Source organism: Lepisosteus platostomus, chromosome 2 (assembly GCF_059453375.1).
Source record: "Lepisosteus platostomus isolate fLepPlt1 chromosome 2, fLepPlt1.hap1, whole genome shotgun sequence".
Lineage (NCBI taxonomy): Eukaryota > Metazoa > Chordata > Actinopteri > Semionotiformes > Lepisosteidae > Lepisosteus > Lepisosteus platostomus.
The window spans coordinates 73358383-73382079 of record NC_142612.1 but is presented as its reverse complement, the minus strand read 5'-3'; the positions used below and the strand labels follow the sequence as shown (position 1 = coordinate 73382079).

At 36.2% G+C, this 23697-nt stretch overlaps 1 protein-coding gene across 1 annotated transcript in view; it reads right to left on the bottom strand.

The window, feature by feature from the left end:
- Positions 1–23697, bottom strand: part of LOC148677077 (calsyntenin-2-like) — a 235700-nt gene that overhangs the window by 11786 nt on the left and 200217 nt on the right. Inside the window, exons 9-11 of the mRNA XM_088617597.1 lie at positions 13925–14087; positions 10405–10571; positions 5639–5787 (exon numbers count right to left, since the gene is read on the bottom strand). Coding sequence (XP_088473723.1) covers positions 5639–5787; positions 10405–10571; positions 13925–14087 — 479 coding nt within the window. The remainder of the gene's footprint in view (positions 1–5638; positions 5788–10404; positions 10572–13924; positions 14088–23697) is intronic.

Here is a 23697-nt window from a genome sequence, read left to right as displayed (position 1 = left end):
GGTTTTCAAATGCCAGTATCAGTATTCCAGTACACATGTAAAAAATGCAAGAAGTAAGAAGTGGGTCAGTTAATCTATTTTCCTTAGATCAAAAATATAAATATTAATATTTTCCGAAGCTATCCTCTTTATTGTTCTTTATTGGGGATTCTTACAGACCAGCTGTATATATTAGTACTTTGGTGAATGCTACAGACTAACTTCTTTAATATACTTCATTACATCCATGTAATTTTTACTTTTCTGCAATGAATACCACGTCCAAGACAAACGAAAGAAACGTGCAATACTTTCCACCAACGAAGTTGCTGTTTCCAAGTTTTATATTTATTTCCACTTTGTTTAATCAAAACACCATATGACACAAGCTTTTCCCCTTTGTTTCACTTGCCTTTGTTGTGCTTTAAAATGTGTTGTTCTGGAAAGATTTAGGCAGTGAAGTGGAAAGACTGATTTCTAAAGCTGCTACTTAAGACTTGGAGGCGATCCAAATTAATTAAGAAGAATATGAAAGAAAGAAAACTTGAAAGATTAATTCAAGCTACCCTTTTGCCTCACAGAATAATTACCATTATTAAGACTGTGAAAGTACATTTTTAATCAATTATTATTTTTGGTTTTGTTTCTATTGATATTGTAGAAGCAAGCTAATTTTAACACTACTCATGTAGCCTGTGGAAAATGTGGTTGCAATTTTTTAGTAAAAATTAAGAGCATAAGAAAAGTAATGAGAAGAATTCCATTTACCCCACAGAGGTTGCCTGTCTGCTGCAAAGAAAATACTATTTTCCTGGAAGATTCATAACAGCTTCAACAACGTGTCCAGGTAGCATGTTTTACACTTCCTGTGCCCTCGGTGTAATGAAGTTATTTTCAGTCTTAAATACACTTTCTGTATGTGTTCTCTAGTGTGCATTTTGATTTTGCTCCTGTTAGCTTATTTTTGTTGTAGAAATTCAATGGGTTACTTGAAACACATAAAAGTGTAGAAATTAATGAACCATATCATATATGTTTAAGGCAGCAAGCTCACAACAGTCAAATCTGGTGGGATCAGGAAAGCACAGTACAACACTAAGATAAGACTTAGAACAAACAGCAAATCCATTCCTAAATACTTACTAGAGTGCTAGAAGCAAAAGGAATAAAAAAATCAAAGCTTCTGCATTCACAGTTGAAGTTATAGAAACAATAATTAAACCTAAACTAGAACAATACAGTACTTTCATAACAATGACATTTTAAGAGACAGTAAACATAGATTTAGAAGGGGAAGATCTTATTCAATTAATGTAAGGACTGACTTCAAATTATGGACAACAGTAGTGGGTAACACTAAAGCATACAACATTTTGTTATTAGATTAGCATAAAGCTGTTCATAAGGTCTCTCAGAAAAGAAAATGATCATTTTAAATTAAAAGCCATAGTAATTGACGTCAAAAGATGCACATAAACTATGAACTGGTTTAATGAACACAAAAGAGTATGCCATCTTAAAGGACATAATATCTAGTTAGGCAGATGTAAGCAGTGGTATACAACACTGATCTTTCAATTGCAAAAACGCCTAGGCAGCATCATGGACTGGACAGACACTTGTCAATGAAAATTTAATAATATACTTCAGGAAAATAACACTATATCTCATGGGTGATTCTGAGCTGTAGGAAGTTACGCATGAAGGGGATCTGGGTGTTTATGTCTGCAATAAGAAAAGTAAACAAAAGAAGAGCAACAAGAATGATTCCTGGCCTCAGGAGATTGTCATAGACAGTCGGGTTAGAGGAGTTAAATCTCTTCGGTCTAGAGGAAAGGAAAATGAGAGGAAATGTGATCTAGGTGTATAGAGCCCTTAGGAGTGAGCCAGAAGGAGAGAGGCTGAGGTTATCAATTGCAGGTTGATTAAGCGAATTGTGTTGTACAAACGTTTATGAAGATAATCCGAGTGAACTCTCTTACATTCAAACCCTCCACATTACAATTTAAATGAAGCCCTCTGCGTTGGCTTTAGCAATTCCTTTTCTGTCAGTACTAGCTACTAGAGAAACACATAGCTATAATATTGTAGAAAAAGATCACTTCTACTATTACATATTATATATAATATCATTAATTCATTAATGTTGTGTTCATTTTTATTTGCCTGTTTATTGTTTCACGGGCAGCACTGAAAATGTGCAAAGGACTTTGACAGTGAAGGCACGGTATTCAGATACAACTAATATAACACGCAGGATAAAAATAAGAAGGTGCAGCTAATTGCTTTACACTGAAAAAAAAAAGTAGCAAAATCCCTCTTTTTGTGAAAGCAGGAACATTTCTCCATTTGCTCTCATTTAAAAGAAAAAAAGAACTTAATTCAGACATCTATTTCCTTTCACTTCAGGCCATTACTTCTTTATTAAAAAATATCTTTTAAAATTCCTTTATCTGGTCTAGCCATGACATTCTTAAATTAGGTATCTATTAAATCTCCCCTTTTCAGATTTGTTATTGATCAGGATTGTCCAATTTGATATGACCAATTCTCCTCACCATTTGACCTGTAGACGTTTCCTAGAGCCTTGGATTCCGTTATCAGAACAGTTTCATTTCAGCTAAATTGGGTTACCGATGTAAACTCAATAGACTATATTAGATTCTCCAGGTGGTTCCTAGGCTGTTTGTGACTATATCTATCACGGGCTAAATTCTGATTTTTATTGAATAGCCCAAACATGTTAGTCATAGAAAATGCATTTTTGTACTACAGAAACAAGCTCCTTGGTGAATAAAATACAGAAGCCTTTTATTAAGTATCCAACCTGGAACTCTGAAATCTACACAGAGTTTAAGGTGCTTCTCTAGATCTTGACTTATTTAAGATGGAGTGTACCTAAAGGTACTACATTAGAGTTTCTATCTAATAAGAACAAAGAGAAAAAAAGAAATAAAAGAAAATGGAAATGAAAACTCTGGAAAAGTGGAAGACAACTGATTAACAGCATAGAGGTTTTAGAATCACTTGATTACTTGCTGGACCTTGACAGAACCTACATGTCATTTTTAATATAACAATCAGAATAATTCACAGGCACAGCTGCGAGTTCGGAAACAACAGCTAAGCATTAAAACTGGATTTTAGTACACTTTTACTCACACCTAAGGAACATCAAAAATTTCACATGGAGCTCTTCAAAGCCTTCTATATTCAACAGACATACTTGTGAGGCATAGCGCATACACTATGTCCCACAGTCCATATTGTCAGTCTGATTTAATCCTTTAAAGAGATAAAGATAAATCATACACAGATCCAAAGCATAATTAGTTGCAGGGAAACAAAATCAAGAACGACCTGGTGTTAAGAAAAGACCAAGTGAACGTTTGCTTAATTCTATGACCTCATGATAAGCTAATTAAAAAATTCCCAGCTAATGGAAAACATTCAGTTGATGAATCTACAGAAATATTCAGAGACTTCTTGATTCAACATTTTAAAGAATCTAGACAATTCAGGTAAACACTGTCACATAATATAGATATTAAGTAAAAGCGTAACCCCATATTTAGCAACTTCATATATTTTAATAATTATGACCATAAACCATCATGTTTATAAAATAATGCTAACAAGATAAACACAACACAAAACACAACGAGAAGAGACAGCAGATGGGGGTACTGAATACTGAGCAGAGGGGTATATAACAGAACCAAAGAAAAATTAAAAAGAATCCATACTAGTTTTGCAACAATGATGTGTAAGAATGTCCTGATCCCACCAGATCTGGTCTGTTGTGACCTTCCATGCTTTATACTGTATATACAGTAAACATATATGAAATGACTCCTTAATTGGTAAATGTTAATGAATTTAAAGTAACTCATTGTATGCATAGTGTCTTTTTCTACTTTCCTTGTATCTGTTTAACTAGCAGGCAAATCTACTGGGAAGCATGAATATTTGATTTGATAATTATAAAAGCAGAACGGTACTGGGAATTTACAAGTTTGTCCTCTCAAAAATATAAAGAGTGCTTGAGGGCACATGCAGATATAAATCTAGATGGAGCATCTACAGAAGCACTAAGTAAAATTTGTCCTCTGGGTTTTGATACTGACTTTCTGTTATGTAGCTAAACTGATGCATATATTTATGTGTTTTAGGCTAAAGGTGAAGATAAAGTTACATAAAATGGCAGAGGATCTTGAGAAATTAAAAATAAAACACTTAATAATTTATGAAGCAAGATTACTCATATGAGTTTTATAAAAATAACTGGACTAAATTAAACCAATATCAAAAAGAAGTGTGTGCTGATAAACACCATACTTGACAGAGAAATAGAACTAATGAAACGACTAATACTGTAAGTATCTAATGAAAAGTTGTGGAAAAATATTTTAAGAAAGAACATATCACTCATCTACATCACTTTGACATTTTCTCTTGAGCCAGTTGTGCATGTTCCAAACTTCATTTTCAAAGGCTTACATTAATCTGGAGATTTTCAATTTAAAACAGAATATTCAACATTAGTCTGCCTCTGTTTTTTGACCTCCTAGACAGTCTAGCTAGTTTTGCTGGTAGACTTTCCATTTGTGAAATGTCTGAAATAATTTAACTGGACAGCTTTTGCTAGACTTGGAGGGCAAGTACACTGAAGCTCTTGGGGTTGTCAGAACAGCAGTGACAGTACAACATTCCAGAGTAACCTAGGCAACCTCATGAATTAAATATGTCCCTGGCCTTGCTGGAGTGAGAGTATTCTGTGTCAAGCCAGACACGCACAGCATTAAATGCTGATTTTTAAGTATTTGTTTAGAAAATCTGTACTAAAGCATAGGCATTGTACTGTATATAATGCACAGGTTAACCTTACCTGTATCAAACCAATCATTGGGTCGTAAAAATATTACATGCCAATATCAACAAAGCCTAATAGTTGGCACAAAATGCTAAGACAGTACTTCAAGAATACTAATGAATACACATTTACTGGTGGCATTACTTTTTATATTTAATGTTGAAAAAAATCATGCTTTTCTTAGAAAAAGTAATTCCAATATTTCTTTCTGCTTATATTTTATGTTGGTCTCAATCCAAAAAACAGAACAGGTTTAAAAGTGAAGTTGTCCATGAAAACTTTTTATTCATGCATTAGAACTGTTCATAAAAATGAAACTGAAAAAAATCTGAATTTTCCTCAGTCATTTTCAAAATAATGAGGGATAGTAATTACCCATTGGTCATTTGGAGGTCAATCTACACAGCACAAGAGGACACTTTTTTAAGCTTCTATATTCACCTAAGGGCGGAGCGGTGGCCTTGTGGCTAAGGATCTGCGCCTGTGGCTGGAAGGTTGCCAGTTCGAATCCCGCGGCCAGGATTCGAACCGGCAACCTTTGGGCCCCTGAGCAAGGGCCTTAACCCCAACTGCTCCAGGGGTGCCGTATAAATGGCTGACCCTGAGCTCTGACCCCGAGCTTCTCTCCCTGCCTGTGTGTCTCATGGAGAGCAAGTCGGGGCATGCGAAAAGACAACTTCTTAATACAAGAAATTGTATATGGGCAATAAAAGTGATCTTAATGAACCAGAGAAAAACTAATCAAAGAAATCATAAGCAAACCCAGACCCAGGTCTGTGGACTTACTGCACGGTAGTTGAAATTTTAAGCCGTCTGATGCCGGGAGTTGGAAACTGCCTTGAGTTGATGTAAGACACCTTCCTCAGGGCTTGATTGATGTTCTCCAGGTCATCGCCTTCCATGGCTAGGATGGACTGAGCAGGATTGAAGTGGAACTAAGAAAAACAAAGAAACAAGAACAAAACTGCATTAATTCATTAGCAGGTTTCAGAAATATGAAATTCAAATACTCATGGTGGGGCAATTTCTGTTCTGCTATTCATGAGTTAGTTACATGAAGCTGTTTAAAAAGCATTCATTGTTCAATGTATCTCCACATTTTGCCTTTTGTTCCAGGTAATTGTGAAACTCTGCTAGATCTTTAAGAAGAAAGTATAACAAAACCTTCTTTCAAAAGGTCCACACTGCTTACTCCCTACTTCTAAATGTATTTAAAAAATATAGTCATAGAATAGGAAATAGGAAATTGATTTACTCTGTTTGCTACCTTAGAACCCCATTATATAAACAACGTGGTATTTTTCAGTTTGCAATTGTGAAATGCACAATTTCTTTTTCTTTCAAAATGAACATGAAAAGCAAGTCAAGTGCCTACTCCAAGCATATACAGTACATGTTTTTTATTGTAGTATCTGCCAAAGCGATACTGCTTCCACACCGACTGAAAAGCATATGGGCCTCTTTGTGTTTGTACATCCTGCAACACAGGCCTATTGTTTAAAGCCAAGGATCACAATCTGTTCATGCTGAAAAGACAATGCAGTCCCAGCAGAACAAAGTGAAGCTGAAAAAGCTCTTCCTGTAGGAATAAATCCTCTTTAAGTGTAAATGTAGTAAAAAAGACTCATCTGAAAGAGTGTACAGTGAAGCAATATCAAGTGTACACAGATGATCATATTATAAAAGTTCCCAATAGATCTTACACTGTTCCACTTTAGAAGCATTGGGAGGTACAAAAGAATGCATTAATAAAGTTTCAAAAAGTACTTACTAGGCTGTGAAATTTTCCCTTTAAAGTTACAAGATGTTGCTGAAGACGCTTGGGTGATGCCCAAGAGCTTTTAAAGATTACAGAATTTCATCACTTATCGCTACATAAAATGTCTTTTGATAAAACCACATCAAAAAGAGTTACACAGGATTAAACTCTAATTTCTACATAAAGGTCTTTAATGACTAGAACTGGGGTAGACAAACAATTAGATGGGTTGTTCCTGCAGCTCTTTGATTTTCCTTTTCAAATTGCAGGCTATACAAAACCTCACCATGTTTATTTGTGGTCTGGTTGTTTAATTCCTTAGTCATAGTTATTAATCACTTGCTGTTCCAAACGTTAATTATACATCCAAATCAATTACATGTTCTTTTATCTACTAAATAATCAATGCACAGTTTACATAATTAAGATGCTTTTTGCAGATATTTTAATAATCTGAACAATGTCATGACTCTATCTTCTAATAACTATTCTAAAACAAAGAACTCTTCAGATTTTAAATTCTGAATTTCAATTTACCTGAATATAACAAGAATATAAGCCAACCACTATTTTATTACACCAGCAAATTATATCAGTTAATAAAAAACTTTTCGTGTCATCTGTTTTGTCATATTAAAGGAAATATACTTACACTATGTTCCATGTTTATATGCTATATGATTTTAGTTGGATTACTCTTTAAAAGCATGTCCCTTTATTTATGGAGCTGATAACAGAAGTTCGGGAGGAAGGTTAGATCACAATCTCCCATAGTTCCACTCGTCAACATACAGCCGACTCAAAATTTACGCAGTTGGAGATTTATGTGGTCAAGTCCAGAAAATAAAAAATAATGAAAAAATGCTTTATTCTCTGAAACATTCATCAAGCACAACTATGAGAGCTAGTTACTGAGCCTATACATTCGTCCCCCATGAAGTGAGTCTTCTCCCCTCATCACTCCCACTCAGTGATTCAGCGACTCAGTGACCCAGCATCAGTACTTCTGTGTAGAATATCAGTGATCAGCTCCTGCATTTATATTTTCTTTTTGTGAGAAAACTCCAATGTGAACCCTAAACTATGGTTCCTAAGCAAAAGTCAAGTAGTGAATCAGGTGGTGAAAAGAAGAAAAAAACGTTCAGTGCCTACATTAAATGAAAAAAAAAAAGAAATATTAGACAAACTCAGAGGTGGCGTGTCAGTGACCAGTGACAGAAATATGGCTGAAATGAATCCAGCATTTATGGCAATAGTGTAAGTGTCAAACTCATGGAGCTGTTGTGCCAAGTGCCCCAGGGACTGCAAAAGTGGCAAGCCAAGTGCAAGACAAATATTTAGTGAAAACTGAAAAGGCACTGAATGTTGGGATCAAAGACCAAAATCAAAAGCATATACCTGTTGACAGATTTACCTTGAAAGATAAGGCTTTTAGCCTTTACAAACAATTCATACCTCCTGGTGTATTTCCTGAAAAGGAGTTTAAAGGAAGCCCATGCTGGCTTAGTAACTTCAAGAAGAGATAAAACCTCAAAAATATGAAGGTAACTGGTGAGTCTGCATCAGCAGATGAGGAGGCAGCACACGCTTTTCCAGGACAATTAAAACTAAAAAAAAAATAATTGAAGAAAAGGGTTATTGTTCTGAACAAGTCTTTAATGCTTATGAGACTGGGCTGTTCTGGAAAAAAGTGCTAACTCGCACCTACAAGACAAGCATGCACCTGGATTCAAAGCAGCTAGAGACTACATTACTCTTGTTGTGTGGGAATGCAGCTGAGGATATGATAAGACCCGGGTTCCTATTTCAGGCAGGCAACCTGCATGCACTTCGTGAGATAAACAAAATCCCCTGCCTGAGTCCTGGCAACACAACCCATAGGCTTGGATGATGGTCGCTGGAGTGGAGTTTCTGGAGTGATTCCATAAGTGGAAAAATATTTAAAATTTAAAGTGTTGCTGATTATAGATAATGCTCCTGAGCAGCCAGAAACAGTCCAGTTCGCCCATCTAGATGTTGAAATCATCTTTCTTCCACAAAACACCAGTTCAATCTTTCAGCCTCCTGATCAAGTCATAATTCGTTGCTTTAAAGTAACATATACCCGCCTTTGTTTTGGCCATACAAGGAATGCTTCGGACACAGATCAGGACCTAGATGTCATTCAATACTGGAAGGCTTTCAGCATTGCAGCTTGCATCTTGTATGAAAAGGAGGCGATGAATGCACTGAAGCCAGAAGTGGTGATTGAATGTTGGTGTTTGAGCCGTTTTAGGTGAATGTGTGGGTAACTTTAAGGGCTTCCCTACCACTGACGTGGAAGTGAAGAACATTGTTGAGCTTGCATGACAATTGGGAGGTTAGGGAAGATGAAGTTGACAAATTGATCGAAGGATATAGAGAAGAGCTGACAATGGAAGAATTAGAAGAAATAATACAAGTCTCTAGTGAAGAAGGAGTGGAAGAAAGTGAAGAGGAAGAGCCAGAAATCTTGAATCTTGAAAAATTTCGGAGGTTTTCCAGCTAGCCAAAAGCCTCACAGATTTAATCTCCGATTATGATCCATCAATAAACCAGTCTGATGTTCCCATCTTATTAACAAGGCTATTAGGCCATATCAAGACGTTTTTTGGGAACTGAAAAGAAAGGAGGGCTGATTGCAATGTTCTTCTACAATAATTCTGATGAACCTATACCATTTACATCCCAGACGATCCCCTGCCTGTGCTCTTGGAGGGAGAGGACGAGTCAATCCACGGAGTGCATACTGTACATCGCCCATCTCACTTGTCTCATCATTCACCATATGGGCACAGTACCAATCATCCTCATCATCACAGCAAGACGTTCTAGGATTAATGCTGAGTATTCGTAATGTTTCCTTTTTTATTTCGTTTCCATGCTTGTATTTAATAGCTTGAATTACTGTGAAAATTTAGCTGGGTTTTTATTAGTGTTTTAGGGTCAAATCTGACTATGGGCAAATTTGGGTTTATGCGCTACTCAAAATCCTTAATCCCCGTAAATTACGAGTTGACTGTCTTGTAGCCAGAACACCCTTTGTGCATCCCCAGTCTCCACACACACCTTGCTCCTACTCTCTAGTTTAATCCTTGCAAAAGTGAGGGTAGCGGGGAGGAGGTTTGGCTGTCAGATAGGCTGTCATTCCCTTAGCGAGTCACACCAAATACGCTCCACATATTTGTCCCTCTATCTCATTCATCAGGGTCTAACTGAACTCCTGAATGATTTTATGTAAGAACAGTCAGTACCTTTACTGCAACTGGTTCTATGAAAAAGTCACCTTATCTGAATTCAGGTTCTAGGATGAGAAATAAGAATTAAACAATGAGTATAAAGATTCAATTTATGAATGTTTGTTACATTTACTTGTTCTCTGTGAAATGTACAGGTAAAACGCTCTTAAAAATGGGTAGGCATTTGAACACGCACACATATATTTTAATATAGAATAAAACCTGTCAAATGTAACTTAAGTGGGGGAGAACACTCATTTTTTTCTTGATTCGGTAAATGTGATTTCAGAGGAGACTGTGATAAAAAAAAAGATCTCTGCAAAGAACTGTTGTTCATTTCATCTGACAATGCAAATGAGGAAATAATGCAATTTTTGTTCCATCTACAATGTATTTTTTATTGACTGCTGGTAATCTCAGCCTCTGGGAAGAGGGACTCAGAAAAACTACCATTGCCTTTAACGCACTTGAGCTCTTCAGACACATAAATCAGACAGATAATGTTTTATTAGAGGTGATGTGCTCCCATTCTTTACCTTTATTCCTTTCCCCAGGCTCTCCAAGGAATTGATATCCAGACCCTCCTTGCAGGCCTGAAGGCAGGAGATCACTTTCTGACTCTCAATCTTCCCTGGGCGAATGGTCAGACCAGAAAGGCTGCCTCGGAAATACTGGGTGAATCGAGGTTTCATCACTTCACCTCCTATAAGTGCAGGTAACAGAGGAGTTAATAAATAGCTTTTACATTTTATTCCTGTAAAACATCTGTTCCTGCATGAACATGGTGTTAGAAGACCACAGAAGACCATGCCAAACTCTTACCTTTTCTGACGAACTGCTTGTTCAGTGTTCAGCTGCTCAGTTATGCCATGCAGAAAGCAGTCATTTTTCTGCACTCCAGCCTAATTGGTTCAGATTTTCTATTATTTTTTGACAGTCGTTATCAATTAAGTGTTAATACATCAGGAAGAACCCAAACATACCACAATAAATGCTGAAGCAGAAAAGAATGTATTTTCTACCACTTCCTGTCATGCAGAAAAAATGCTGATTGCTCAACTTGTGCTTTTGTGTTTTCATTTTTTTCCCCCTTTTGCAAGGTCTTGAATAAAGCTGAAGATGAAATGATAAGACTGCATGCCGTATAAGGTGGCTTAAAAGTCACTTGTCTTGATCAATTTTGTTTGATTTGCCTGGGGAAGAGTATGCAATGCAAAAAAAAAAATGCTGCTTGGCAGGGAGATGAGAAAGAAAATGGAAAAGAATCTTGTGCCTCAGAAGGAAATGCCTTTATATTTCTACAGATAAATTGTGACAAGTATCTACACTGCACATGACAATTCCCCTGATATCACACAAAAGCCATATTTAGCTACGTGTCAGAGGTCAAGTTAAATTCTCTAAAAAGCTGTTAGGCAAGCAAGAAACAAACTAATGTTCTGAAAATGCTTTTCACAACATGTAATTTTGTGTTGAATACTTAATAGGGTGTGCTTTCGCAGTGATGACTCTTTCTCCATTTTGGCAGTTCCATTATTTTCTCCAACTCAACCATGTGTTATAGGCCCTTGTAGTCTTAGTCAAAGAGATCATAACCTGGGCATACAGTTCATTTCTAAAAGTAATCTATTTATTGATATGGTTTGCTAAAGAGATTTTCTGTATTCTTAAGAACTGTGGAAAGGCACCAAGAGAAAAACTAAAATAACAGATCTCCCTTCAAGAATACTGGACCACATCACATTTCCTAGTCTTGCCTCAGGAGCTTCTGGAGGGAATTTAGATCTGAGTTTGCTTAAACATATGCAGGAAACCCTTCAGGTAATGGTTGGTTTCATTTGTTTCAATATTATCCCTAATCAGTGATTGGATTCTTTTCTGCAAAACATGAAGTAAACAGTGTCCCTGGCAGACTGATGAATAAATCTGTTGGAGTAAAAACTGTTTACAAGCATTTAATTTATACATGTGTGTAATGCATAATGAATTTCACATTTTAGTGTATTACTATTGATTTCTCTATTCTTCCATGGACCGAAAAGATCAAAATCAATACTTTTAAATCCTTAAATTACTGCTTTGTTGTGTGTAATATACAGTACTGTATCCATCTTAAAGTTACTTTCGCAAATATGCTATACTATATGTCTATCTATAAAATCAGGGCATTGAAGCATTGAAACATCTTTAAAATATTGACAGTATGTTAAACAGTTGAACCCTTTAACTTGGAAGACACCATACAGTACATTACTTATTTTCAGAAAAGGAAACACAGGTTTAGCCACCAGAAGAAAAGAGTATTTAAGAAGATTTTGAATACTGCTTCAGAATGACTTGCAGGCCGGGCTTTGCTTAAGAGTAATACATAAAGAGGAGTTTTATGCTCAGTCAGTTATCTCTGTTCTGTTTTACAGCTTACAGATCAATTAATTAAAAAAGTGACAAATAGTTGAGTAATAATAATTCTGTAAAGATAAGAAAAATGAATACATTGTCTTTACTGTATGTCAGAGGCAGAGGGCAAGCTGTGCTTTTAAGAATGTGTCCAGAAGTTAAAAATGCTCCTGCTTATTATTAGTTTGTAGATTAAGTATAAAAATGACCTTGAAAGGCAAATCAGTGTTTAAAAGCCTAAAAGGCTCTCGCGAGCAGCTTGGTACAGCTACAATAGGCTATATAACTACAAAAGTATGTCTACAAAAGGTATATACAGTAACAGCAACGGATGTTGTTTTTATTCAGAACATTTAATCTAGACATCAAGGTGTTATTTACTAATGCTATTTTTTAATAATGATAAAATAAATAAACCAGACTGTATTTCCTAATTTAAGAAATTTAGTTTCCAAAAATAGAAAATACACAGCCTGGGACTATCACAAGTCTAACTTCTTTTGGAACTAATCTATGAAATGTAGAAAAAAACTGCTGACTCCCGTTAAAACTGCCCTCCTTCATACAAGCCTCATTTGTTGTTTCTCATTTCACATTCCCACGTTATAAATGAACACCGATTCGGGTATATTAATTACTTTTCTGTTTTCTTTTCCACCCCCCCGTTTGAGGAACTTTCAATATATTCATTCAAGAATTGTTACACCAGTGACCAGCAGGCCATTAGAAAAACAATGAAACATAAAAGCTTCTCAAATTAATCTTTGTTAGTTCTGCTTGTCTCATGCAGACAGAGTTTCATGATTTCAGAGTACTGGGTTAAGAAATTCTAACATTTATTTTATCTACCAGGAGAAAAACTTCACAAAGTGTAATGTCAAAACATGAGCACTGTTTAAAAGTATACCCAGACCCGCTGTTAAAAAATCATTTCAATATTTTAACATCTGTTTGTTTTACTATATAGTTTGCCCTATCTCTATAATTGTTTTTACTTTCTTTTAAGGGGGCAGTCTTGTGGATCTAGACTCACTTGGTCTTTGAGGCTATTACAATGACGTAATCCCCTTGGGACCTCAACAGTCCTGGATTCTCTTGATATGGCAAGCCTAGATATTTAGTACAGCACCACTGCCTGAAGAGGCTCTGTGTGGTGAGCTCGGGGCTATGATATGTGTAAGAGATGATGAATAAACCTTAGAAGGATGTTTAAAAAAATGGGAAGGGGGCTCATTCGAGCACAGATTAAGCTGTATCTGAAGACGGCTTCGAGTCTGGGTGATGTTGCCAGCCGACTGTGACTGGAACTCCCCCAGGAGCAGCTGAGTGCCATGAGATTAATCAGACAGGGTCTCTTGGCTGTTAGCAACACAGTGATCCCTGTGTCTTCTCAGACATGCAGTGCTGTCAGTGAGAAATGCACCTCGCTTCCAATCAGCGCTGAACCTCCGGTTTTGGGCCTGTGTTGCCGGCAACATGTTAAAAGACAATGACTCAAAGGTAAAAGGGTTGGAGGAGTCAGCCTACACTTCCTCATTCTGCCCTGTGTGGAGTCATGCAGCTTGTAGCTATGAAACTAGTGCTGTTCTAAATCAGGCGGTTTAACAATTTCTGTAAAAAAAGGTCTCAAAAAAGAAAAACATAACCTTCTCTTCTTACCTTGCCAGCACGCACCAACAGTCAGCTGCATGTCAATTTGTGAGGGGTGGATCGGCCAATCATCAGTCACAAGATACGGTTCGTATGTAACTCCATCCACATACAAGGTCACCACGGGAAACTCCACATTTATGACATAATAGTGCCATTCCTTGTCACAAATCTATAAGAAAGAAAAAAAAATCATTTTGACATAATTTTTATAATGTGCCCGAGTAACAGTTGCTATCCTTAATATTTTGAGCAATTCCCCATACGAAAACCTAAGAAAGGTTTAAAGTTATTTTTAATGAGAATAAAGCATGGATAAATAATTTCTTTTGGACAAATGAGACACCAACTGTTGAGAAAAGGCGTTAAACCTAAATTCTCCCTCGTTCTATGCATTAGGATTCTCTAATTGCCCCCAGTGGGAACATCCTGATGAGAATTACCCTCCTTCAAGAAGGCCTTGCTAAATGGTCCTATAATGGTGTTCCTGCTATCATACCAGATGTACAGTGTATAACTGTTTTCTGGCATGTTCAGTCACTACTGGCTTTAGTGATTAAGCATGCACATAGTAATATGTTTAAATGGTCACATTACTATCTCTAACTTATCAAATGACAGCCTAACTTCAGAGAAAGACTTCTAATTATCAAGAATGCCAAAAGGACAGAAAAGTAATACATTGCATAATACATTGTAATACATATTGAATTTACAAGTTGTGAACACTGTGAACTGTCTTCAGAGAACAGGTGTTATGTAAGGCCAAGTACTGAACAATGCAGGGAGCCAGTTTTTACCAATACCGAGAAACAGATGAGATGGTGCCTTGAGCCTCAGTGACTAGGTTGCATGAGCAGCACAGTATTTAGAGCTGAATTCTTGTCAGGATCTACAGTTGATCTGTTTACCAATCGTGTACTACAAAGGATTTTAACTAAAAAACACACATGCCTCAAGAGACCGGGGAATGTATCTTGGCCTTTGTCTAGATATTTAAGCCTCTGCTAATGCAGCCTGATTTTAAATAATCAGCTTAACTTTACAACGTGTTTGCTCATCTGTCTAAAGTGATGCATTTCAACAGATGCTGGTCCCTATGCGTCCAATTAGATTAGCTTTTTATCTCCAAGCAGACCAATCTTGAGCAGCAATTGACACATGGTACAGTATTTCACAGTCTTAAATTTAATCTGTACTGTATTTCATTTGTATGAGAAGAGAAGAAAAGAGACTGCCAATCATATGGACAAACATTTATGTGCCAGTCAGCTACCACTGCAGGGTCTTTTCCCACTGGGTTATATAAGCAGTGCTCATCTAGCCCTGCCATTTCATACAAATACAATCATTTTCTTATTGTGTTGTTTTATTATTCATTCTATACTAGAAAATAAAAGACGGGCTTAAAGAACTGCTAACTTTATTTGTTGAAAAATTTGCATGAAGCACAGAAATGTGTTATGAGCCAAGCATCCCTACAGTTTCATAAATCATCAGGGAATACAAGCTGCAATCTGCAATGATGCAAAGAACTTAAAACATTAAATGCAGTTTTTCATTTATACCTTAGGAAAAAGTATGTTCAATTCTAAGTTAGGGGTTTCCAGCCATCGTAATGGAGAGGCCACGTTCAGGTGACCACTAAATCATCAATTTCTAAAGCCTTGGAACAAATTAACCGTGATCAAGTAAACAGGTAGCTTGTTCTATTAAGTAATTTAGAGATCAATTGGAACTAAAAGCAATATGCCCTTCAGCCCTCAAGGACCAGAGTTCCCTTAATTGAACAATGTACTTGCTTAATTGATCAATAACTTTTAAGTGCCCCTAATCTTCAGAAATAGGTGATTTAGAATTTAGAGGAGGACTGGAAAGCCCTGTGCTAAATACATCATGTAAATAAGTACATACAGTACTGTATGTCACATACTTGTAATTTTTGCCTTGTATATGAAACACTGTTAAAAGTGCTGCTCTCAAACCTTAGGGCATTTTGCATTTTATTATCATTTAAAGAGAGCATAAATAGCACCAAGTTATCACATGTAAAGCCAGTCTTAACTAAATATCTTTAAATCAGACACTAATTATTTTAAAGAAATGAATAAATAAACAAGCAATTAAAACAGCATGAGGCAAAAACATCATCAGTATTAATGAGCAGGTGTGAGGAACTGACATTTACACAATACGTCCTGTAGATCATTAAAACAGATTACACATTCTGTGAGTATCATTTACATTCTGGTAAATACAGCAGCTTTTAACTGATTGCATATGCATCATAATTTTGAAATCGGAAAAAATAACTGACAGCTTTTAAAGTACAACTGTCTTCTATTAGGAGCTACAATTAATTTGGTCAAGGAAGACATCACAACCCTAGACAGTAAAACACACAGTCACATCTGCACTCAATGCACAAAATACAGTAATTATTAAAATGCAGTAACAGGTTTTTATGGTGTTCCATTTCTTTTTCATTTTCTGTCTGTCAAAGTTTGTAGAACATTTTGGTGAATTTCCAAATTATGTGAAACTGTAACTGGAGAGTTTAAAGATTTGAGCTAAGGGCGATTAATAACCTTGGACCTAAAGGTGAAAACAACATCTTACTGAAAAGGACTATGTTTTTCTCCTAACAAAGCCTTACACATAGTGTACGTGAACTAGATAGTTAATTCTGGTGTAGGCAGGCACCCCTGCTGGGCTACTTTCAGATTAAAGTCATAAGCATCATCTGCCTCTCTAATAAGGTACTGGTGATAACAGCATGATAAGGTCACTTAGAATTGAGCCAATTCCTCCAGGTTTCTTTTAAAATGATAAACATGTTTCCAGTAGGCAGTACTGCCCTCATGTTACTTTGTTTTCTAACAGCTAATTTAAATGCACAGTGTTTAGATGCATCATGTTTGAACACTGGAATCTGGTCATTTGCAAAATACAAAGTTGCATTCAAATCAGAATATTGAACTGCATTTTGCTTTCCACAAAAAATTCAGTGCTTCTTAAAAAGGGGTGGGGTGTTGTCCATTGATGATATCTGGTTGACTTAAATTATACATAAAATAAAAACCACTGAAGAATGCAAAGGTGTAAAATTCAGATTTTATTAACTATTTATGAGTGTTGTCCAATATGGACAGAAAAAGAATGGGCCCTCTTTTTCTAAAGTCTTTTTCCACAGACAACAACATTTTATTTAATTTCGTTTTTAGTGATTAGAAAATATATTGGCGATTATATAAATTCCTTATTCAGCTCTTCGTTTTGCACTGGTAAATGAGAATGTCTGCAAAGCTGCACTGAAGAGCAGTCGCATCCTAACCCTGCCCTGTCTGGAATCTGGCTGACCTTTACTAAAAGCAGTGCTTTATTGCTAAATGATTTCACACTGGAAGTGGGAAAATCCCAAATGACTGACACTTTCCCTCCCAAGGAGACACCTGAAGATCTATCTTTGCCCCTCAATGCATGCTGTGCCAGACTTCATCCATCAGACTGCATATGGAAGAAGGGGCCACACTCTTTGATCCTTTATCCCCTACATGATCTGAGGCTAATGTAACGGGATAACAGCCGATAATGGCCTGAAGCTTTCTCTTCAAATTTCTCTTATCTTTGTCCCCCAGAGTCTATATTTGTTATTAACCTTTTCTCTCCTCATCTTTGTGGAGACTGATACACTGCATATTCAGGATCCCGGCCGTCATTCATGTTCCACCATCTGAACAAAAACCCCGCTGACATAGGGTTCTGGCAAACTGAAGGAATATTTTCACACCTTCTTCAAAAATGTAGTTACCTTGTCATGAATAAATTAATAGTAATAAATAGTTAATATAATTTTCAGTTCCTTGTTTACAACTCCCCTTTCAATTAATCAAATGAATGCCAATAATTTATTTTCAGCTAAAATGAATACACACTAGTGATAAAGTTTAGGAAGCCACTGAACTAGAAAAACCCATTGGTTCTTCATAGTTACCTAGAAAGGATATTATAGGTACACCTACTACTGCTGCTTTTACCATTTATATTACTACTTAATTATTACGGTATTATAAATAACAACAGTGCTGTAATTTAGAAACTATGATAGGTATAACTTCAGTCATAATTTTCTGAAGGAATCTGTCATTTCCAGAGTTATGTATCACACAGTTTGATGGCTATGGTATAGTGAAAAACTGTCATTTTTGTTAAGTCTCTTTTGTGTGTGTATAAATTAAACGCAGGAACATAAACTGGCAGGTTTATGAAACTGAAATATAAACAACTAACACACTTTAAATGCTAGTAGTCATCGTTTCTACAGAATATGCAAATGATAGCAGGGCTATGAGCTACTGGACAGAAAAAGGCAAAAAAAAAAAAGCACTAAAATTCCATTGTCTACACATAACAATGGCTGACTACAGGAAGGCCAAAAGGTGGATCTGTTCCAAACATTTGAATCACTATTGGCTGATAAATGTATTGCAGGTGGATTGTGTGACCTACATTATCTCTGCAGCACTGCCACACTTCTGTGTGTAAACATGTATTGTCGGTGCCATGGGTGGATGTCATAGTACCTTGCTCTTCATTCAATGGATATGCAGCATATTCAGAATGTTTCATTTGCATTTTGGACTATTTAGTAATGAAGTAATCAGTAATAGAAGAAGAGCTACATTAATAGATTATTTGATTATTTGGATGGTGTTCACCCGGAGGAGGGGTCAGTATGAATCAAACCAAAGAGATTCACATTACACATTAAAGAACAGCTACAAGAATCTGTAATGATTCATCACCACCCTGAGGGGTGAAATGAAGGAAACTTATTTCATCCGGTGAGAGAGGAAAATGTATGCTTCCCGTAACCATGTTTTCAGGTTATATTTATTGGTCCCGATCAATTGCAAAATCATTTTTTTTAATCCCAGTGCTTTTCACTTGATTGCATATCTAAAATAACCTGACAGCTAAATGCCCAGGAAATGGAATGCAGAAACTCTCCTCATGAATCACATCTAACACCTCCCAGTAAGCGGATATAGAAAAAATAGCTATAAAGGGAAGTACCCAAAAGTTTAACAGAAGGAGGTGCTTCGTTTGTAAGGCCATGAATTCCAAAGTCTGTTAAAGCACAGCAGAGTAGTACACTTGATTCTACCTGATTCTCTGTATTCGTAAAGTCCATATAAAATCTAACAGAGGAGTTTGATATTAACCCTTTAAGACATATACGGCAAATTCAAATTTCTATAAGTAGCCTTTTTTCCCCGTTTACAATGCCAAGGGAATTTTAAAGACATTTATTTCTGCAGAGTCTGTTTCAACTGGTAATTAATCAAAATGAGCTAACACTCTGCTGTGCACAGGCTGTAGGCACAATAAAATAATACAGTTGTAATTTCTTTTTCAGGTATTTGAATCGAAAGTTATTCATCATTGAACTGAATTGTAATAAAAAATGTGAGCACCGCCAACTACAGTTCAATGGGTGTGTGTGTTTTTTTTTTGTTGTACACTTAATTTAAAAAAACATTTAATTGTTTTGTACAGTATTGGTTATCAAATCTGTGAGATTTTTAAAAGAGCATTTTACTCATAGCTACAAGGATTACAGCATAATCTGAATAAAATGAGATGAAAAGCATGTGCTAGAGTGCTTTCTAAATAATAACACATTCTTATAAGCTTTACATACAGTAAAATAATCAGCCTTTTGCAGAATATCACATCCATTCTAGACGATTTTCCACACCTCACCTATTTATCATGCTGCACTTAATGTCCAGTGGTACTGCCAAGTATTGGAGGCACATTTAAACCAAATGATTTGCCTTTATTTTAGAAGACTGATCATTAAATTAAGTTTCCTTATTGACAACATTAACTGAAAAAAATCAAACATAAATCAGGAATGCTACTTCTACAGATGCAGTATTAAAAGACCTGTCCTGAGGATGTTGAAATATGTAAAATGTTCAAAAATATAAGTGAAAAACAAGCTAGCAAAAATAAATTAAAATAAATGAAAGGCTGAATCTCACTGGAGAATTATGCAAAGCAGCAAAACACACTCCTTAACAATACATACAAGTTTAAAGTTTCACATTACTTACATCTGTCTATGTCTTACATCTTTTTAGAATACGTATTTAATTTACAACGACCCACAGTAACTTTTTAAGTTGTGGAAGTAAGATTAAGGACAGAGAAGAACCTCGTGAAATTCTTAATAATACACTACTGGGTTCATTTTATAATCTCACAGTGCTCCACCCCAGTGTCTAGACACACACTATGGTATGGTGAAAATGGCAGCCCGGTAGCTCGTTAAATTCCTGTGTGAGCTTGTTGATTTACTGCATCAGGTGGTAGCAGTTCAGCCCTGCATTGCTGTTTCTGTCACAGAACATCTTAACAGGTCCTGATGACTAAGCAAGCTTTCTGTGGCCCTTGGTCCCAAAGTAATTAAAAGAACAATAATGCAGAACTGAAGTTAAAAAAAAGAAAATAATGGAAAGTTTGGTGACTGGTTAAGGGCTAGAAGTTAGAAAGTTAGAACAATTTTCTTTGCAATGCTCAAGACATAGAATTAAAAAAGATACTCTTACCTCACCCCCCTCCCCAACACACACAACATTCATCCTTGAACTGCACTGCTTTCTGCTCTAAGTGGCAGGATCAGTCAGTCATTGGGAAATTGCTCTTTGATTTGTGGCTGGAAGGCACCAATGTTAACTGTTCTGCCATGTTATCTAGATCAAATAAGAGCAACTGCTGTGAGGAAAACCTTAGACTGCGCTTCTGCAGCTGTGTTCACCTGCCATTTCTTTAAATAGGCCAGCTTCCTCCGGGGCAGGTTACATTAAAACAGGCTTACAAAAAGTTAGGGTATGTTGAGCTTTCTTGAAGTATAAGAGAGCAGTTGATGAGGTGTTGCAGCTGTACTAAACTTTGAACTGATGTACTAAAATACAAAAAATACAACATTATTTTAGATACAGAATAACAACAAGGAAGATTCCACATGACATCAAAGAGACTTTATCTCCTGGGTATGTTACGTTAGTATGAAAAGAAGCAATTCACTTTTTAAGTTTTTTTTGTCTTCTTGCAACGCAGGTATTAAGTAGTCAAACTTTTACAGAGTTAGATCCAGCACCTACTCATTAACTTCAAACAAATTATTTCTCAGGTTGGGTTGTAAATTAAATTGGAGTAGCAGACAAGCTCTCGCTATTTATAGATTTGTTTGTCAGATCTGAAGACAAAACCGGGTCCGGCTTTTGTGAACTGATTCGCTGTGAAAGAGGAGATTGATGAGGCCCAGACGAAGGTGACTTGAAGGTGAGAATGAAAAGCAGGCTTTCATGTACTGTGCAGAATTGAAAATCCCCTGCTCAATTTTCAGCAGCAACCAAAAAACGTCAACACCAAACAAAATTCCATTGAGTAGCAGTGAAAAAAAAGGCCAACCCCATATGTGTACATTCGGAGGAAGATCTCTGCTTTTTTTGTTGGCTGCATCTGAGCTATTTCAGGAAAGGGTCACAGAACTAAACTGCATGCTCATTTTCAAACGAGACATCCCTCAGGCAATGTAGAACTGTGCAATGACTTGAAGGTCGAAGACCCAGCTCCTGTACAGAAGGTTCTGGGGGGATTTTTTCATCACCATGTCACCGAATTATACTCTGTAATATTAAAATGGGTGATTTCACCATGAGACACAAATAAAAGCTACTGCACTACTTACTGACAGCCTAGTACCTTTAAGCATCCTTTCAAAGACAGGGAATCAACAATACTATATTTGCTAAGCTAATGTGGAGAAGCAAAGATGTATATCCCTTTTTAATGCCATTAAAACAAAACATACTGTCTGCTTATCTCAGGAACTCAGAGATTCACACATAAGGTCCACTTTTCACTCATTTGTGTTGTGCTGTATTCCGGCTAGCATGGCAATTTAAACTATTGAGAGATAAGGAAATCAAACAATTTTATTGAATAATATATTGGCAGCTACTCACGAATTGTTCTATTACAAAACCCACCTTGACAATTACAAAACATTTCTAAGATGCATATTATATACAATATAGAACATATGCTACTAAATAGAGTATGAGAAAAAAAACAGAGCATAGTCAATGACTTCAATGTCAGGGTTTTGTAAAGGTTTAAGAAACAATAATACATCAGAGCACACAGATTTTCAATTTCCCACAAGGCTGTCATTCTTTATTTCTGATAGGCGACAGTTTGGATGCCACAGTACGCATAGAATAAAAGAATCTGGCTTGTCAAACATCACTTTCAGAGCTGTAGAAGAGATTTCCCTTATCTTACTCTGAAGACATGTTTCACTTTACATGATAACTTCCCATAGGAATTCATTGGGCTGGATCTGTGCACATTTAAAGACAAAAGACTCACATCAAAGCCATCAGTACCATTAATCTTCAACTCTCACTATGGTATTGTCATTAACATTCTCCAAGCATGAAACAAGACAATGTATCCTTTAAATCAAAATGCTATTAATGGGTTAACTTCCATTAATTTAGTAATCAGTGCAAAGCATTTAATAATTTTCCAACTATGCAGTCTTATTGTTTTAGGTTTCTTCTAATTTGGGCCACCTTGTAATTGATTAATGATGGTTATATTCAGTCATTTACCATATTTCTTTTGTTAAACAGCCATAGAGGGCTTTGCTTTTGTGCTTGACCTCAAAGAGAGAGGCAGGCACAAGGTACTTTGTGTCTAATATGCTTGAAGGTGACTATAAATTATTGCTAGGCAAAGTGACTAATTAGTGCAGCAATTACAAGCGTTTCCCTTGGGGACAAAAGTCAACAGCAAAATGACCCTTTGCTGCCACCTAATTTTGTGCTCTCAATTTTAAGTGCTTCTGACTGTAAATTCTCAAGGAATATAAATGACCAATGAAGAGCCAGAAGAGGTGGTTCACAAACTCCCATATTTGAAGATTGATCATATGACACTCTCAATGCTGTCTAAAGCATTGTAGCATTAAGCAAATTCCTGAATTCGTATTTAATTCTCAAATCGTGTGGATTAACACATATAAAGGCCAGGGATCACTTTGACTAAAATAAACACAATTAATCCAAACCTTATATCAATCTGAGAACAGTGTTGTCCTCCGGTAGTGAATCTCTTTATTAAATGGGTCCCAAGTATACATGTTATACATACATTCAAAACTAATCTGCAGAATGCAGGCAGAATTTACACTGAGTTCTACAAGCATTAGTGCCAACGAGCCTAAATCTTGACATGATATCTAAATTTCTTGAGGGTATTCTTTTTTTGGTTTAATATAATGAAACATTTAATAAATTAGTCTATGCTGCTCATTCTGTGGTTATGTGCATTAAGTTCCTTTGAATAAATTTTGATAAAGCCCTCTATCCCAGTAGAAAATCAAATTCCCTTCCCATGGATTCAATAAATATTTTCATTTCCACACTGGCACTCACAAATCACAACCTCAACTCCAGGCTCTGCTTTAATCTCTTCAGGTATTGTTCATGCAAATCTTGTTGGCTGCAGGTCGACACCAGCATCTCATTTACTTTGTCATTAAATGCGTCTGCTTTTCAGGAGGAAACCAAAAGGGAGAGCCTTGGTTAACTTTTCATTTGGGATGCTGTAAAGAACTAATTTCTCCTGGTGCCACATTTTCTCAGATTGCCATTTAGACATGAGAACTTAACTTAAGTGATCCTCACTTCCAAAGCAGAAAA